Consider the following 13,012-nt stretch of genomic DNA (forward strand, 5'->3'; position numbering starts at 1 on the left):
ACAAAGAAACAGAATTTCCGGAAGATGAGGCCCAGAAATCAGGATTTTAAAAAGATTCCCAGGTGATTCTAATGTGTAGCCAAGGTTGAGAACCACTGATCTATACCTTCTCATTTATGAAATGGAGCTGTAAGAACATGCCTATTTGTGTCACTCAGTTCTGGTGGTGAGCATGTTGCATTTCTAAAAGTGCTATGAAAAGTGCAAAAGCATTGTACACACATAAATATAAAGAATAAAGGAGGCACGACTAGGGGAAAAGCTATGGGCCTTGTGTCCCAGCCCTTCCTTTTTTAAGTGAGATATTGTTCTGATACTACAGAAAAATGTACAGTCCCTGTTTGAGTGGGTTATCAGGAAACAGAGGGTTAAGGCTCACGATCTTAAATAAAAATAGCAGAGATGTGAATTCAAGTAGGTTTATTATTCTTATCTGAAAATTAGGCTATTCCGGGGATACTCTTTGGCTTAGAGGAGTTGGGTGTGGCAAAAGCAATCAGAAAATAGTAGGAATGATTGACATTTACTGGGCATTCTTTACATTCTGAGTCCTCTACATGCATTATCTCTTGAAACCCTCAAAATGCCTAAAGAAATAGCAACTGTATATGTTTTACATGTATGGAAATCAAGGTGGTATTTATTGAGAAACTTACTGAGTAATTGAGAAACTAGTCTTCAAACCCAGAGATCAAGCTCTTATCCTTGAACCTGAAGATCGCTGCTCTCTTTGCTCCAAATATATCTCATTCTGCCAAAGATAAAAGTGAAAGGGAAGGTGAAAGCACTTTATTTGCAGGAATGCTTTTTTACATATGTGTGTTTTATACACACTACTTAGAAAACATAGTAGTTTCAGCACTTTTTGGCACTCAAATAAATTATTAAATTACATAATTTTTTGATTTGGTGGATGCAGATTAGTAATTGAAAGAAAGCAATATCCCTTGCTAGATAACCATGTTGCAAATATTGGATTCTTACAACTTTTAGTTCCAGAAAGATAAAATCCAAGGAGTCAGTATCTTTTTTTTTTCTGCATAACTACAGACCATTGTGGGAGTGATAAAAGTTTCTTAGCTTCCCCTTAATCATTCTTTGTCATTCTGCTCAAGAAGTATTCATTCTAGCATCTACCCATAGTTCATTTAGGAAATAGCTTCATTTACTTAATTTTGAAAGAGTGAAAAGTCTGGCACTATAGAAATGATAAATTTTCTTTTATATTTTATTAAGCTCCTATAATTCCACATATGGCCTGTATGCCGCCATGTTACTTTCTGCTCATGTTTTGTGCATGAATTCATTTGTATTACAATAGTAGTGAAACTGATTACTGTATTTCCATTCATCTGGGAACTATGTTCACTATATGCAAAAAAAATTGTGTTGTTCATTAGTTAAAAATTTCTATAAAACATGTTATTGTGAAAAATTTACAACTTATCCTCTGGTACAGTTGATTGATTTTAAAACTATTATTCTCCTGGATTAATTAAATTGAGTAAATTCTAATGTAAAAGTTTAGCCTGTATCCTTAGGCACCGCATTTTCCACTGAGAGAGATTACGCAAAAGAGCATTATAAACGCACTAAAATCTGACATTTGAAAAAAGTTGTTATGGCCCATTGTTTCCTCTAACAATGAAAATGTGGAGGCAGCACACATGCATAAATCAATAACTGTGCTTTTCCTACTACAGCAGCCATATTTTTGTTTACTCAACTCTGTAGTTAATGCGATGGGAAAGAGACAATACCATTTTGAGTGATTTATAAAAATGTTTTCTGATTAAATAATGTCATTGCTTATAGCTTTAAACACTGAGACATACCTATTCTGGTGTTTTGAAAACATAAATACATATGCCCATCTGATGTCTTTGTTTCTTCTGATATTTGTTATGTCTGAATAAGTGCATTGTTACTTTTAGGTGGGAAAGGTGGAAAAAAGAAGAAAAATAAAAACTCATCTAAACCGCAGAAAAACAATGGATCGACTTGGGCCAATGTTCCTCTACCTCCTCCCCCTGCCCAGCCCCTTCCTGGTTCAGAGCTGGAACACTACGCAGTGGAACAGCAAGAAAATGGGTAAAAATGTTTTATCGACTAAGAGAATGCCCAGGCTTCACTCCCTTTCTATTGTGCATGTTTGTCTTTATCGTGTATGCTCTTATTGTTTTCTCTGCCCCCTTCCCAGCCTGTTCACTGCTTCTCCCCTCTTTTATTGTTTGCACCATCTATATATTTTTAGCTGATAAATACAACATAGCACATACTGAGGACCTAGAATCCTTGGCCTTCAAGTGCCTTAGATTGTCTGCAATCATGATAATGCAACCTCCATTTATAATATTGCTTGTTAGTTTGAAAGCAAGTACCCACAGCTCTGTGAACTAAAGAGCCACTCCTGAGAAGAGCTGAAAAGGGAATTAAAATAACCTTCTTCATCATTCCTCACAGTTCTCTAATGACTTAATGTCTGGCCATAGCAGGGCGCCCACTGTTGAGCTCCCTCACAATGGGCTAATTGCAGAGACCTGGCCAGTGGTAGAACTTTAATCATCAGCTTCGATGGGATCTTAGGGGCCTGAACAAGAAAAGAGGTTCAAGCCAATACACACTCTGTAACAAAACCTTTTTAAGTTAGAAAATGTCCTTTGAGGGCCTTTAAATGTGGCCAGTTTCCTTATTTTCCCCTAAACATCTCACGAGAATTAGATTGTTTTCTTCTGTTACTTGCGTTAATAGATTTTAAAGCAGGAGACATCAATACACTGTATTCACTAATCTGGAAACAAATAGCAAGGCAGAAAAAAACATACTCAGTCTGGTTTTCTTTCTTAATAATGGTCACTGCTCTGTCATCTTCACAGTTTCTAAGGTCACCATTGCTTTTGAATAGAACTGAAAAATACAGAATAAAGGCAGTTTTCCTTTTTCTAAGTTTTTCTTTATTTAGAAGTTTTTAGATGTTAAAATACTAATTGTAAATATTTAATTACAGTTATTTTAATAATGTCTATTTTCTGTCTTGTTTTTTTTCTAAGTTTTTCTTTATTTAGAAGTTTTTAGCTGTTAAAATACTAATTGTAAATATTTAACTACAGTTATTTTAATAATGTCTATTTTCTGTCTTGTTTCACATAAAGATCACATGTACATGCTTATACATTGTTTCTCCATATTTTTTTTACATACCTGCTTTCTTTGAAGTCTCCAGATTAATTTTTTCTGTCACAATGCTTGTATCCAAAAAAAGACCTATTTGCCTTTTCTTCCAGTTATGTAATATGCATATTTCTGTACTTTTCTCAATATCTTTCCATTCAAAGGGCTTCATTTGTTTCTATGGAATTATAGTTCCATACATATACATATCATTATTATTTTACTTTTAAAAAATGGGTTCACATTTGAAAAAAGAAATTAAGAGCATACCCCTATTCTCTGACTTAAATAAATAAAACTCTGCATATGATATTATGCAATTCATATTGGTAATATAAATGTGTCAATGTTACATGGATCCTGGGCAAAGAAAAAGCAGAGATGCATTATTCCATGAGAAAAGATTACTATGGGGCTTAGAAATCTTCCTTTTAAAGGCTGTACTGAGAAAATGGGGAAATGGAACATGTAAACTGAGAAAAGAATGCTGTTAAACATTTATAAGCATGAAGTTCTGAATCATGAACTCAGATCACATGAAGCCTGTAGTAATTTGGAATCTTTGTATTTTTTTCACACTAAATCTACTCTGAAAATGCATACATTATAAAAATACCTATTACAAATTGAGAAAAAATGAATTCATTACAAATAAATGATAAAATTTTCACATTATTTTGTTGCCAAGCAATAGAGTTAGAACTATCCATTTGGTGAATGAAATAATTCACATTCATGGAGATTTTATTTTGTAATACAAATTATTTTAAGAATATTATGATATAAAATATAAATTTATTTTACTACTTTGGGATTTTAAATTATTTTAATATTTAACCAGAATGCATTATATTAGAAAAAATTTTCTAAAGATTGCTAAAAATATTTGATATTTTTTAAATTAATTAATTTTATTTTTTAGCTACCCAGCCCAGGCCAGGCAAGTTCATTTATTTTATTTTTTCTTTTCTTTTCTTTTTTAATTTTTATTGCTGAACGTATTACACATGGCCCCCTTCTTTCCCCATTAACCCCTTCTAGCCTACCCCCAGTCCTCTGTCCCAGGCCTTCACCACCCTATTGTTTGTGTCCATAGGTTATGCATTTGTTTGATCTCTTCCCACCCACACAACAACCACTGCCTTTAGATAGGTACATAAATATATTTCTTGATTATATATATTCAAAGTATTTGTGGCATGCATGTAGTTTAGTTCTAATATACCTTTGAGCTATTTGCCATAAGTACCTCATATTTCCTGAAAAAAACCCCAAAAAACTTATTACTCTTAACAAAAATAGTAGTTAAGTTTTAACCTATCAGTAAACTGACAGCAAAACTCAATTTCCTTGTTTTTTGGACTCAGGTTTTTTTTTAAAGGAATACTTGAAAGTTCTTATTTCAATTATTTGTAATGAGAATGCATTTAAAGTCAATATGTAAAGAATATATCAAAATGAGTATATTTGGGAAGGCTTTGTCTATTTCCTGTTATACTCGTTATACTTTTTTTTTCTAATGTGAAAATTATAATACTGAAAGGGAAAGATGTTTGAACACTTCCTAGTTTATTTATACTCTGGAATTCATGATGTTAACATTGACTATTTTGCAGAAGAGATCTATAAAATTGTTTAAATGCCTTGATTTAAAACTTATGCAGATTTAAGGTGTTCTTGAAATTCAAACAAAACCTTAGAACTAATCTTTTTTGTTTTTAATAGTTTTTATTTTTAACAATCAAGGATTCTGTAATTATACTTCTTATGGTGATATACTGTTTTTGTTGTTTTAAACATATCATTATACAGAACTCATTCAACATATTTTTTTCAAGTACATAAAATTTGCTTGGCACTGTGTTAGAAAGAAAAGCCACAGTGATGAAAGAAACTATAAAATTAGTAAGGAAGATCTTATCCCTGATCTAGGGAGCTCACAGGACTTGGGGGACATAGAAACCAGAAACCACACACACTCCAGCACATTATATTGTATGACAAGCCTTAGATGAGTGATGTGTATCTATATATATAAAACCCTAATAAGCAAATAGACCAAATGACAGAACAACTGAATAACTGGTCGCTATGACGTGTGCTGACCACCAGGGGGCGCATGTGGAACATGGCAGGCATTAGCAGCAGGTGGCAGAGGGTAGAACATGGCGAGCTTCAGCCACGGTGGGATGGTGGAGCAGGTGAGCGGGGATGCCAGACCAAGGTGGGGCACTGGTCGCTGTCATCAGGGTGAGCCTCTGGTGGTTACTGAAAATTCTTTGCTCCTACACGCCACAGTCCCACCTGGAGTTTGCACCTGCTGCCAGCGCTGGCCTTGCTCACACTTGCTGCCAGCGCCGGAGCCGCCACTTGCACCCATGCTGGCACCTGGCACTGGCCCCAATTATTCCTGAGGGGCAATTGGGGCAGCAGCTGCCACTTGCACCCACTGCTGGCACCAGCCTCAGTTGCCCCACGCTGACAGCGGGTGCCCACTGCAGCGTCGTGGCCCACAGTTCCTTTCAAGGTGCACAAATTTGTGCACTGGGCCCCTAGTGCAATAATAATTTGCATGCAGAAAGTGATAGTCAAGCTTGCCAGGTAGGGCTGTTGCAATCCTATAAAAGTTGAGTTTTGAAGTGATTCTTGAATTTTTTATTTACAAATAATAGTGCCCAGAATTGGGTGATTGTTGCATGCCAGACTCTAAGTCAGAAGCAAATAGACAAAAGTGGTGAGAAATAGTCCCTAACATAAAGTAACCTGTGTGCCAGGATAGCTTGTTAACCAACGACTACAACAAGATGCTACTAATGTTGCCATTTGCTCTGTAGATGAAAAGAAAATTTTCTAGCCAAAAGTAAACATAGATATAAAATTAAAAAGGAGGAAATAAAAAAAAGAATAGCACATTAGTCTTCCTTTGGTACTTCCCACTCTTCCCTTGGAAACCTCACCCTATTATAGTTAAAGTTACTTGCCTTTCCTTTATTTTTCATTATTCTTTAAGCTTACTTTCCTACTGTAGTACTTATCACATTTCATTCTAATTGCTTGTGTGTAACCTTCCACAATTGCTAGCTGCTCTATGAGGTTTGTTGAATTTGAAACATGTGTAGTGTAGGAGATATCTGAGAAGGTGTCTTGAGGACAATTCTGAAACCTTGCATGTCATGTAAGGATTCTGACTTAGGATACAGATGATGCATTGGAGCACATGAGGCTGGGGATTAATAAATTGTATATTGCAGCAGAATGGCCACTATCATGAAAGTGATAAGGGAATAAAATAAAGCAATGGCAATGGGATGGAGGGACAGGGATAGAGTTTGGAGATATACCTAGCTGAGAATAATCACAATCTTGAAAAGAGAGTCTCCTGTTTTATATTACAATTTTTAATATTGTTGCTAAGAATTTAGATATTATCAATTTTTCTAAGCCTTTCTTGGTCTGATCCCCTCACTATACTAAATATCAAAAGTATCAAATCATTGTCCAAATAGAAAATGTATTTAATTGTTAATTTAGTGCCATAGCAACAATGGTAAATGTTCTTTCTCATCAATATGCCTCTCTCAACTTGACAAAAATGTTTCCAATATATCCTTTTTTTGCTATAAATATAATATATTTTAATATAATCATATGATGCTAGGAAGAATTTAGTAGTAGTTCAATAGAAAGCATGCTCAGCTTTATTACTGCAGTTAGAGATTGGCAAGCTTCTGTGGGTGTTGAACTTTATTGTATTTTTATTAGTAATATTATATTTGTATTTGGCCTTTAACAAGTTAGTTCACAGGCAACATTGATTTGTTGTCATCCTTCTTATTTGTGAGCAAGACAGTAGTGTTTCCTCCCACTTCACTGCCAATGTCAAAGAACAAACACTTCTTCAGGAAAAGTTGCCCAAAAGAAATTTGGTTGGTAGTTTAAGCGTTTTCACAGTCTTTCTGATGTTACTGTTGAAATTTCAGCACTCAAATAGGATATATCTGTAAATGTGAAGGAAACTCTAAAAACAGAGCTACACTTTTCATAACATTTATAGAGACATCTGTTACTTTCTTGCCCTTCCTCAGAAACTGCAAGAAACTTAAGTGTCCATTGTTCTATAATGGATTAATACAGGAATACATAGAAATGATGAACAATGGTTAGTTATCCCCATCATACGATATGCACCATGTCCCATATTTCTTTCATCTAGCCTTTTATGTTCTTACCCTAGTCTTTCACTTATTCTTTATATCTCTATTTTCCACTTCCTGCACAAACCATTGACTGACATGAATCCATGGACTTTCCTCAGCTCTGCTTATGTTCTGCAGTGGACATTGTTTGCTCACTCCTATTCTAGATTACCTTTGTAGAAAAGACTTGGAACAATTGATAAAAAACACCCATTCTAGTTCAATGAAATAGCTATTGAAAGGCTTTTCAGTTATGTAATACATTGTGCATTGTGTGTGTGTGTGTGTGTGTGTGTGTGTGTGCGCAGAGAGAGGAGAGTCAATGTCAAAGAACAATATATATATTATATATATTATATATATATATTGTTAAAATATATATATAATATTAAATTATATATAAAATGTATAATTATATATATATAATGTTAAAAATAATATTTATACAGATAGGTCCTATGCCTTATGGTATTTGAATACTAAAAATAAGGAAAACTAATTACACTCAATGCATGTGACACTCCTTCTCCCTTCTCTTATATTTTCTATGCATTTTTATTCCACATGTATGTTCCCTTTAGATTATTGAAAATAAAGATAGTTTGCTACTTATAAAGTAGGGAAATTTTAAGAGGTAATTGACTTCCTCCATTTGAAAGATTAAATATTCTATAAACATCTTCAAACATGTTCTTTCTTTATTCAAATGTAGGATACCCCTAGAAATAAACTAATGTAAGCAAACAAAGTACAGGAACTAAGTTTATGGGAAAATTGTGCTATTCTGTAAAACAGAATGAAGTAAATTTTATTATAACTAGTCATGAAGTATAACAGCACACACATTCCATACTGAAAAGGGGTAGCTTCACTTAAAATTAGATTTACTATAGATATTTCTGTTTGACTTACTAATATAGCATTTAAAGTCAAATAAATAAGAGAAGAATCTTAACCAGCCCTGGCCAGGTGGCTCAGTTGGTTGAAGAGTCGTCCAGTACATCAAAGGTTTTGGGTTCCATTCCCAGTCAGGTCTCATATGGGTGGCAACAGATCAATTGATGTTTCTCTTTCACATCAATGTTTCTCTCTGTCTCTCACTTCCTCTCTCTAAACATATCCTTGGGCACCAGAACTGAGAAAGGTGCCCACATAACATCTGTATATGAAAAGAAGCAGGGTAGCTGTCTGCCAACCAGAGACAGCAGGAAATGCAAGCATCCTCTTAAAGGGCCAATGCAAAAAAATTCATGTGCATACAATCACATTGGGCTCCAGCAGAGGGAGGACATAGTAGACTGGAGATGTGTGAGCAGAAGCCGGGGTTGGGGGCTCTGGGGTTAGAGTTCAGAAGGCAGACACCCCAGTTTCATGTGTCTAGTCATTCCCTCATGCTGCAGAGTTCATCTTTCTCACGCAGACAATGCTATACAGGTGGCTTTGCCTGTGGGGGAAAGACAGTTGGCCCAACCTATTGAAAAGCACCTTGCCCCACTGTGTGGAGTTTCTGAGGCCCATTAAGAGATTAAGAATAACAATTAGCCTCCAGGCAGAAGCAATTGCCAAACCCTGTTGGAAAAACTCTCACTACACCTATGGATGATTGCCTGAGGGCTACTCAAGATGCTATACAGGTGGCTTTGCCTGTGGGGAAAAGACAGTTGACCCAACCTATTGAAAAGCACCTTGCCCCACTGTGTGGAGTTTCTGAGGCCCATTAAGAGATTAAGAATAACAATTAGCCTCCAGGCAGAAGCAATTGCCAAACCCTGTTGGAAAAACTCTCACTACACCTATGGATGATTGCCTGAGGGCTACTCAAGACTGAATCCAATCAGTCTGCAGGCAGAGATGGTCTCTGGAGGCTTTGAGTTTGTGCCTTCTCTAATTAGTCAGAAATAGAGTTTGACACTAGAGATTAGAGAGGCACTGCAGATCTCATAATACATACTCATAAACCCAAACAGGCAGCCAAAATGAGGAGACAAAGAAACCCACAAATGAAAGAACAAGAAAATTCTCCAGAAGAAGAAATGAATGAAATGGAGATAAGAAATTTATCTGATATAGAGTTCAGAATAATGATGGTAAAGATGCTCAACAGTATGAGAAAACATTTGGTAACTACGAAAAAAGAACATTCAGAAATAAAGAATGACATAGCTCTAATAAAGAACACATTGGAAGGAATACACAGAAGATTAGAAGAAGCTGAGGATTGGATCAGTGAATTAGAAGAAAGGGTAGAATAAAAAGCACTCAATCAGATAACCAGAAAGAAAAAAACAATTAAAAGACAGGAGGACAGCTTTAGGGAGCTGCGGGACAACAGGAAATGTAACAATATTCACATAGTAGGTATGCCAGAAGGAGAACAAAGGGAGCAAGGGATAGAGAACATGACTGAAGAAATAATGGCAGAAACTTCCCTAACCTGGTAAAGGAAAAAGTCACACAAGTTCAGGAGGCACAGAGAGATGCAAGCAAGAAGAACCCAAACAGGCCCACACCCAGACACATCATAATTAAAATGCCAAAATTTAGAGACAAAGAGAGAATCTTAAAGGTGGCAATAGAAAAGCAAATTGTTATCTATAAAGGAGCCCCCTAAAGCTGTCATCTGATTTCTCATCAGAAACTCTATAGACCAGAAGGGAATGGCATGAAGTACTCAAGATAATGTAAAGCAAGGATCTGAAACCAATATTACTCTGTACAGTGAGTCTATCATTCAAAATAGATGGTAAAATAAAGAGCTTTCCAGACAAAAAAAGGATAAAGGAGTTCATCACCACCATTCAGCATTACAAAAGATGCTAAAGGGACTTACATAATGAGAAGAAGAAATAGAGAGAGAAACCTAGCGATACGGAATTAAAATGGCAAAAATAAGTACCTATCAATAATAACCTTAAATGTAAATGGATTAAATGCTCTAATCAAAAGATATATGTTAGCTGAATGGATATAAAAACATGACCAAACTATATGTTGTCTATAAGAGACCGACCTCAGAACTAAAGACTCACACAGGGTGAGAGTGAAAGGATAGAGAAAAATGTTCCATGCAAATGGAATCGAAAAGAAAGCTGGGGTATCAATACTCATATCTGATAAAATAGACTTCAAAATGAAGGCCATCACAAGAGACAAAAAAGGTCACTACATAATAGTAAAAAGGTTGATCCAACAAAGAATATAACTCTGATAAACATATATGCACTCATTATAGGAGCACCTAAATATATATTTTAAAAAGTTCTAGAAGACTTTAAGGGAGAGATTAACAACAATACAGTCATAATAGTGGACTTTAACATCCCATTGACTTCACTATATAGATCTTCCAGACAAAAACTTAACAAGGAAACAGTTATTCTAAAGGGCACACTGTATCAGATGAATTTAATTGACATTTATAAAAATTTTCACTCCAAAGCTGCAGAATATACATTCTTCTCAAGTGCATATGGGTCATTCACAATAATAGACCACATGTTAGGAAACAAAACAAGTCTCCACAAGTTCAAGAAGACTGAAATCATATCAAGCATCTTGTGCAATCAGAGTGGAATGAAATTAGAAATCAACTGCAGGAAATACACCCCAAAACATTTAAACATATAGAAGCTATATAGCATGTTATTAAACAAAGAATGGGTTACCAATGAGATCAATAAATAAACCAAAAACTCCCTGGAAACAAATGAAACTGAACACAAAACAACCAAAAATCTACTGGACACAACAAAAGCAGTCCTGAGAGGGATGTTCATAGTACTATAGGCCTACTTCACAAAACAAGAAAAATTAATAATAATTTCTATAACCTACAAGTTAAAGAATTATAAAAAAGAACAAAATGAAAAGCACAAAGTAAGTAGAAGGAAGGAAATAATAAAAATTAGACTACAAATAAATGAATAGATACTAAAAACAATACAAAAAATAAATGAAATCAAGAGCTGGTTTTTTGAAAGGATAAACAAGATTGATGAACCATTAGCCAGACTCATTAGGAAACAGAGTGGACACAAAAAAATAAAATCAGAAATGAAAGTGAAGTAACCACTGATACTATAAAAATGCAAATTATTTAAGAAAATACTATGAACAACTATATGCCAATAAAATGGACAATGTGGATGAAATGAACAAACTCCTGGAAAAATACAAACTCTCCAAACTGAATCAGAAAACCTGTACAGGCCAAAAAGTCCAAGAGGAAGGAACACTTCCAATCTCTTTTTACAAGGCCAGCATTATCCTAATTCCAAAATCAGATAAATATATGACAAAGAAAGAGAACTACAAGCCAATATCCCTGATGAACAAAGATGCTAAAATCCCCAACAAAATATTAGCAAATCAGATATAGCAATATATTAAAAAGATCATACAACATGAACAAGTGGGATTTATTCCAGGGATGCAAGAATGATACAAAATTTGCAAGTCAATAAACGTGATATATCACATAAATAAATTGAAAAACAAAATCACATGATCATATCAATAGACACAGAGAAAGCATTTGACAAAATCCAATATAGATTTTTGATAAAAACTCTCAGCAAAGTAGGAAGAGAGGAAGCATATCTCAACATGATAAAAGCCATATATGACAAACCTACAGCGAACATCATACTCAATGGGCAAAAACTATCACCATTTCCCCTAAGAACAGAAACAAGACAGGGATGTCTGCTTTCACCGCTCTGATTCAACATAGTACTGAAAGTCTTAGCCACAGCTATCAGATAAGAAGAAATAAAAGGCATCCAAATTGGAAAGGAGGAAGTAAAATTGTCATTATTTGAAGATGACATAATATTGTACATAGAAAACCTTAAAGACTACACCAAAAAATTACTAGATTTAATAAATGAATTTGGCAATGTAGCAGGATACAAATCAACATCTGAAAATCGATGGCATTTTTATACACCAATAATGAATAATCAGAAAGAGAAACTAAACAAACAATCCCATTTACCATTGTAAATAAATTAAGATATTTAGGAATAAATTTAACAAAGGAAGTAAAATACTTTTACTCAGAAAAATACAGGATGTTGAAAAAAGAGATAGAGGAAGATATAAACAAATGGAAAAATATATCATGTTCATGGATTGGTAGAATAATATCTTTAAAATGCCCATACTCCCTAAGGCAATCTACAGATTCAATGCACTTCCTATTAAGACACAAACAGCAAATTTCACAGATCTAGAATAAATATTAAAAAAATGTATGTGGAACCAAAAAAGACCCAGAAAAGCTGCAGAAATCTTGAGAAAGAAGAACAAAGTCAGAAGAATCAAAATTCCAGATATCAAGTTATTCTACAAAGCCACCATATTCAATACAGCCTGGTACTGGCACAAGAACATTCATAGAGATCAATGGAACAGAACAGAGACCCCAGAAATTGACCCAAACCGTTATGCTCAATTAATATTTGACAAAGGAGGCAAAGAGCATACAATGGAGTCAAGACAGTGTCTTCAATAAATGGTGTTGGGAAAATTGGACAGATACATTAAAAAAAAAAGAAAAGAAAAGAAAAGAAACCAGACCACCAACTTAACCATACACAGAATAAACTCAAATTGGATAAAAGACTTAAGTGTAAGTTATGAAA

The 13,012-nt window shown here is 34.6% G+C and overlaps 1 protein-coding gene across 8 annotated transcripts in view; it reads left to right on the forward strand.

Moving 5' to 3' along the window:
- Positions 1-13,012, forward strand: part of ROBO2 (roundabout guidance receptor 2) — a 672,125-nt gene that overhangs the window by 623,700 nt on the left and 35,413 nt on the right. For all 8 annotated transcript variants that reach the window (XM_005867326.2, XM_014540612.1, XM_014540614.1 and 5 more), the window contains one exon: positions 1,935-2,091. In XM_005867326.2, coding sequence (XP_005867388.1) covers positions 1,935-2,091 — 157 coding nt within the window. The remainder of the gene's footprint in view (positions 1-1,934; positions 2,092-13,012) is intronic.

The sequence above is a fragment of the Myotis brandtii genome, unplaced genomic scaffold, assembly GCF_000412655.1.
Source record: "Myotis brandtii unplaced genomic scaffold, ASM41265v1 scaffold249, whole genome shotgun sequence".
Lineage (NCBI taxonomy): Eukaryota > Metazoa > Chordata > Mammalia > Chiroptera > Vespertilionidae > Myotis > Myotis brandtii.